Here is a 7371-nt window from a genome sequence, read left to right on the forward strand (position 1 = left end):
ATTTGCAAATACAGTACTGTTTGTGATCCAAAAAGAGTCCAGAAAAGAGTCATTTGACGTAGAAACTGTACATTGCATGTTGCGTGCTTTACACATGCGTGCTTGTGTTGGCATGTTTAGTCCTTTAATCGGACCGGACCAGGCTAGTTCATTCTATTCCCACCATGGGTCAGTCGGTAAGGTTAATTGCATTCAAGGGCACACAGCAGGAACTATCTAATAGCTACAGTAGCTAACGGACGCTTGCGTGACGCTAATAAATAACCACATCATCAGTGATCAGTGTTTTCTCACCAAGAAGCGCGTCGTGCTCGTGCCCTGATCGATAGCAGCGACCAGAGGTCCCATCGTGATCCGGTTCGATGATGCGGCCATGTTGGCACCTTTCATGTGCGCTGGCTCCGCTGTTCAGCCACGAACCTTCCCGGTACTGAGGGGAGAGAGGGGGGTGAACACAAACCCACACACCGGCGGGCGGGGGGTCGAAGAGGCGGTCAGTCCGCGTGATTCTTTTCCATAGCCTATGTGTGCGAAGACGCTCTCTGGTTGGTTTAGCGCCGAAGGGTCTTTTCCGCCTTGTACATAATATTCTCTGCTTCAAAGTGGTTATGCTTTGTCCCTCTTTCGAAGTGAGTTATGCTTAGAGTTAGGGTTAGGGTTAGGGACCGGGTTAAGGTTAAGGTTAAGGTTAAGGTTAAGGTTAAGGTTAGAGTTATGGTTAGGGTTGGTTAGGGTTAAGGACAAGGTTAGGGTTAAGGTTAGAGTTAGGGTTAGGCGGAAAAAACCCTTCGGCGCTAAACCAATCAGAGAGGGTCTTCGCTGTACGCGGCTAGCCAATCAGAGAGCGTCTTCGCACACATAGGCTACGGGGAATAAATCACGCCCCTTTCCGTCAGTCAGACTCAGACGCCGCTAGCGTACGTGCGTCAGACCAAACACTAGGCACTCGGTGATGACGTGACCACCACGCCAACATGTTTTTGTTGTTACATCATCCAGAGTCGAGGCATCATCATGGATTTGACAAATTGACAAATTTATAATAATAATAATAATAATAATAATAATAATAATAATAATAATAATAATAATAATAATAATAATAACTAGACAATTCCGCGCGGGGGAATTTGTGAAAGTGTGGGTGACGCCTGTGCACCGCCGGCCAACGGGGGAGAGGGTCTCTCGCGAGTCTCTATGACAAACGGTTCAAAGGATACAAAAAGGGGGCGTGGCCTAAGGATCGGGGGAGTGGTCAACATAGACCAATTAAAGAGGATATCCCTACTGAGTGCAATGACACAACCCGCAACACTATTACACTATTACACAATATTACACTATTACACACTATTACACACTATTACACTATTACACACTATTACACACTATTACACACTATTACACTATTACACTATTACACACTATAACACTATTACACTATTACACTATTACACACTATTGCACTATTACACTATTACACTATTACACACTATTACACTATTACACACTATTACACTATTACACTATTACACTATTACACACTATTACACTATTACACACTATTACACTATTACACACTATTACACTATTACACACTATTACACTATTACACTATTACACACTATTACACTATTACACACTATTACACGATTACACACTATTACACTATTACACACTATTACACACTATTACACTATTACACACTATTACACTATTACACACTATTACACACTATTACACTATTGCACTATTACACTATTACACACTATTACACTATTACACACTATTACACTATTACACTATTACACACTATTACACTATTACACACTATTACACTATTACACTATTACACACTATTACACTATTACCTACTATTACACTATTACACACTATTACACTATTACACACTATTACACTATTACACACTATTACACACTATTGCACTATTACACTATTACACACTATTACACTATTACACTATTACACACTATTACACACTATTACACTATTACACTATTACACACTATTACACTATTACACACTATTACACACTATTACACTATTACACACTATTACACTATTACACACTATTACACTATTACACACTATTACACTATTACACACTATTACACTATTACACACTATTACACTATTACACGATTACACTATTACACTATTACACACTATTACACTATTACACACTATTACACTATTACACAATATTACACTATTACACACTATTACACACTATTACACACTATTACACTATTACACTATTACACACTATTACACTATTACACACTATTACACTATTACACACTATTACACTATTACACTATTACACACTATTACACTATTACACACTATTACACTATTACACACTATTACACACTATTACACACTATTACACACTATTACACTATTACACACTATTACACTATTACACTATTACACTATTATACACTATTACACTATTACACTATTACACACTATTACACTATTACACACTATTACACACTATTACACTATTACACACTATTACACTATTACACGATTACACTATTACACACTATTACACTATTACACAATATTACACTATTACACTATTACACACTATTACACACGATTACACTATTACACTATTACACACTATTACACACTATTACACACTATTACACTATTACACAATATTACACTATTACACACTATTACACTATTACACTATTACACACTATTACACTATTACACTATTACACACTATTACACTATTACACACTATTACACTATTACACACTATTACACTATTACACAATATTACACTATTACACACTATTACACACTATTACACTATTACACACTATTACACTATTACACACGATTACACTATTACACACGATTACACTATTACACACTATTACACTATTACACACTATTACACACAATTACACACTATTACACTATTACACACTATTACACTATTACACACTATTACACTATTACACACTATTACACACTATTACACTATTACACACTATTACACTATTACACACTATTACACTATTACACTATTACACACTATTACACTATTACACTATTACACACTATTACACTATTACACTATTACACACTATTACACTATTACACACTATTACACTATTACACACTATTACACTATTACACACTATTACACTATTACACACTATTACACTATTACACTATTACACACTATTACACACTATTACACTATTACACTATTACACACTATTACACACTATTACACTATTACACACCATTACACTATTACACTATTACACAATATTACACTATTACACACTATTACACACTATTACACTACACACTATTACACTATTACACACTATTACACTATTACACTATTACACTATTACACACTATTACACTATTACACACTATTACACACTATTACACTATTACACTATTACACACTATTACACTATTACACTATTACACAATATTACACTATTACACACTATTACACTATTACACTATTACACAATATTACACTATTAATACACTATTACACTATTACACACTATTACACTATTACACACTATTACACTATTACACTATTACACACTATTACACACTATTACACACTATTACACTATTACACTATTACACACTATTACACTATTACACACTATTACACTATTACACCGAGTACAATGGCACAATCCGCAAGTCTCTACGACAAACGGTTCAAGAGATACACTGATGGGGTGTGGTCTAAGGGGGCGTGGTCTAATGATCGGGGGAGTGGTCAACATCGACCAATGAAAGGTGGTCAACATCGACCAATGGCACAATCCGCAAGTCTCTACGACAAACGGTTCAAGAGATACACTGAGGGGGTGTGGCCAAAGGGGGCGTGGTCTACGGATCGGGGGAGTGGTCAACATCGACCAATGAAAGGTGGTCAACATGGACCAATGAAAAATGAAAGAGGATATCCCTACTGAGTACAATGACACAACCCACAAGACAGAGGGCGCTGTCCAGCAATTCAGTACTGCAACACAGTGATGGGCAATGATGGGTTAAAGTGGATGAGGTCATTGGCAGCTCAGCCACGAGCCACACAGCTGAACCAATCATGAGTGAGCATGAGCCACACAGGTGAAGCAATCACTATGACTTGCATATTTTCTATCCAATGCATTTCTATGGAGGCAGATGCATGACTGCATTGTCACATTGATTAAAAGAAAACTATAAGAGATGAAGCGTTGTGACTCGCACAAGAGCACTACAATGAGTAGGCGAAGGGTTGTGCGCGAGATTGTGGCATTCGTGCGATATTGTGGCACTCCTTCGGCGATCGGAACAGAAGGCTAAAAAATAGTGTGAAAAAAGTGATTTCTAGAGTGCGATTGCATGGCGGTCAATGGGGAGGAGAACCTTCAAACAAATGGTCGTCAGTTGAGATAGAAATGTCCAATTCCATTTATTTTTCTTTTGTGAGCGGACTGACAGCCGTGTCATCGTTTTGATGTGTTTGTTTTATTTCTACGTCCAAAATTGAGATCACACTCGCAATTCACCCAAGGTAGGGGGAAAAAGATTATTTCAGCTGCTACACTCTAAATTGCAATGCATTCCCAATGGGACCGAAATTTTACCGTTTAAAGTCGATTCGTAGCCAGACGGTGCGGTGAAACTTTTACGAGTTCGAAGACCGCAGTTGCCATAGGCAAGCCGCTCGTTTTGATACCTTTCACGTGTATGGTGCGCGAACGCTTACGTGTTGCAAAGTGTTTGAAACTCTAAATTGCACTGTATTTCCGAAATTTTACCGTTTAAAGTCGATTCGTAGCCAGACGGTGCGGTGAAACTTTACGAGTTCGAATAGCACATCGAGTTGGAGCAAGCCGGTCGTTTTGATACCTTTCACGTGTATGGGGCGCGAACGCTCTGGGAGGAGTTTGTTGGCAAAATCGGTGGATCTCGCACTCTAAATTGCATGCATTTCTGAAATTTTACCGTTTAAAGTCGATTCGTAGCCAGACGGTGCGGTGAAACTTTACGAGTTCGGAGACCGGTGTTGCCATAGGCAAGCCGCTCGTTTTGATACCTTTCACGTGTATGGGGCGCGAACGCTTACGTGTTGCAAAGTGTTTGCAAAATCGGTGGAATAAAGAATAAATAAATAAAAATAGTATAGATATGTATAGTGTGGGTTGCAACCTGGCTTCGCCAGGTCACCCACACTAATAATAAACCATATGACAGACTGTCATAATGTTTATCATTTTTTTTAAATATTATTTTGTTTTGTGGTTTATGAAATGTACCAATCAAGAACACAATATTTAATTATACATTTCAGTGGCTTCATATTGCTTTTCTATTTATAATAGCAATAGCTTAAAGTGGAAATGAAGCAGTGAACAATGTGATCCTAGTTTGTTTGTTGTGTACCTTGTGTAAGACAGGGTTCTATAATCAAATGTGAAATCTATCTTATTTGTCTGAAAAATCAAATATAATATCCCTGTTTTCAACATGGGCGCCGCCATTTTGTTGCTGACGTCATGGAGCTTGTTTGGTGTATACACTGCTGGTTAGCTGCCTATAGTGAATGGGTCAGTCGGTAAATAAAATGTTGCCTACAAAACAACGGGACCGCGGTGGTTCTGTTTGTATTGCTCCTGGCTGTTCAAACTAATTTTACCATGTGAGAGAGAGGAAAGTTGGTTAATTTCCACAAACTACCAGTGAAAAAAACAGTGTTGTTGGCATGTTGGCTCAGGCTGGCTGCACTCAGGCGGCGTGATCAGCCTGTTGGACAGGGAATGAAGATCCCCAGAGAACACTTCATTGCCTCGGATTATGTTGTTGGGGGTGGAAGGTTTGTCCAGAAGACCACTAATCAGCTGAAGCCTGATGCGGTTCCCTCGGTCTTCGACAGACAGACCGGCGTTAGCTCTCGGGAGCGATGGCTAGCTAGTTAGCAACAGCCGGGGACCGGCGTTAGCAACCGGGAGCGTCGCGGAGCATTCAGCCTGCTGGCTACCTAGATCCACTTCAACCAGCCGAGCGTCGGGAGCTCCAGCAGCTTGTCGATGTGCTAATAGCCTGGAGCCAGCTACCGTTAGCTTGCCGAGGCTATTAGCACACCGACAAGCTGTGTAGCCAGCTACCGTTAGCTTGCCGAGGCTATTAGCACACAGACAAGCTGTGTAGCCAGCTACCGTTAGCTTGCCGAGGTTCCAGCACACCGACAAGCTGTGTAGCCAGCTACCGTTAGCTTGCCGAGGTTCCAGCACACAGACAAGCTGTGTAGCCAGCTACCGTTAGCTTGCCGAGGTTCCAGCACACCGACAAGCTGTGTAGCCAGCAGGCTGAATGCTCCGCGACGCTGGTTGAAGTGGATCTAGGTAGCCAGCAGGCTGAATGCTCCACGACGCTCCCGGTTGCTAACGCCGGTCCCCGGCTGTTGCTAACTAGCTAGCCATCGCTCCCGAGAGCTAACGCCGGTCTGTCTGTCGAAGACCGAGGGAACCGCATCAGGCTTCAGCTGATTAGTGGTCTTCTGGACAAACCTTCCACCCCCAACAACATAATCCGAGGCAATGAAGTGTTCTCTGGGGATCTTCATTCCCTGTCCAACAGGCTGATCACGCCGCCTGAGTGCAGCCAGCCTGAGCCAACATGCCAACAACACTGTTTTTTTCACTGGTAGTTTGTGGAAATTAACCAACTTTCCTCTCTCTCACATGGTAAAATTAGTTTGAACAGCCAGGAGCAATACAAACAGAACCACCGCGGTCCCGTTGTTTTGTAGGCAACATTTTATTTACTGACTGACCCATTCACTATAGGCAGCTAACCAGCAGTGTATACACCAAACAAGCTCCATGACGTCAGCAACAAAATGGCCGCGCCCATAATGATAAATGCTTCAAAAATGCACATAACAAATCGTTTTTTCTTAGAAACTGCTTATTTTTATAACGTGATTTTTTTCTGTGGCTTATCTAAATACTAATGTGATGATATGAATATGTATTTATTGCACTGCTTCATTTCCACTTTAAGCCCTAGGCTATTCCCTAAAACATCTCTCCAGAACTTGAGTCAAGGGAACAGATTTTTATCTGGGCTATCGGGTCCACCTGCTTGGTTCCACTCCAGTTGTCGGGAACAAAACAGTCATTAAAAAAAGCATCAGAGAATATGCTCATAATTCTGCTGTGAGTCCTGGAAACAGAGGCGATGCACCACTGTTCCACAAACACCTCACCGGCCCCGCAGATCTCAGCCTGCCTTCAGTCCAGCCTCCTCACAGAGCCTCCAGGGCAGCCCCAGGGCTCTGGACCCCACTACCTC

The 7371-nt window shown here is 40.8% G+C and overlaps 1 protein-coding gene across 3 annotated transcripts in view; it reads right to left on the reverse strand.

Annotated features, from left to right (window-relative positions):
* Positions 1-431, reverse strand: part of LOC311240119 (glycerol kinase) — a 59246-nt gene extending 58815 nt beyond the window's left edge. For all 3 annotated transcript variants that reach the window (XM_084328651.1, XM_084328650.1, XM_084328649.1), the window contains exon 1: positions 295-431. In XM_084328651.1, coding sequence (XP_084184777.1) covers positions 295-390 — 96 coding nt within the window. In that variant the 5' untranslated portion in view covers positions 391-431. The remainder of the gene's footprint in view (positions 1-294) is intronic.
* Positions 432-7371: the final 6940 nt, after the last annotated feature.

This window comes from Notolepis coatsorum, assembly GCF_963971535.1.
Source record: "Notolepis coatsorum genome assembly, chromosome: 1".
In the NCBI taxonomy this organism is placed as follows: Eukaryota; Metazoa; Chordata; class Actinopteri; order Aulopiformes; family Paralepididae; genus Notolepis; species Notolepis coatsorum.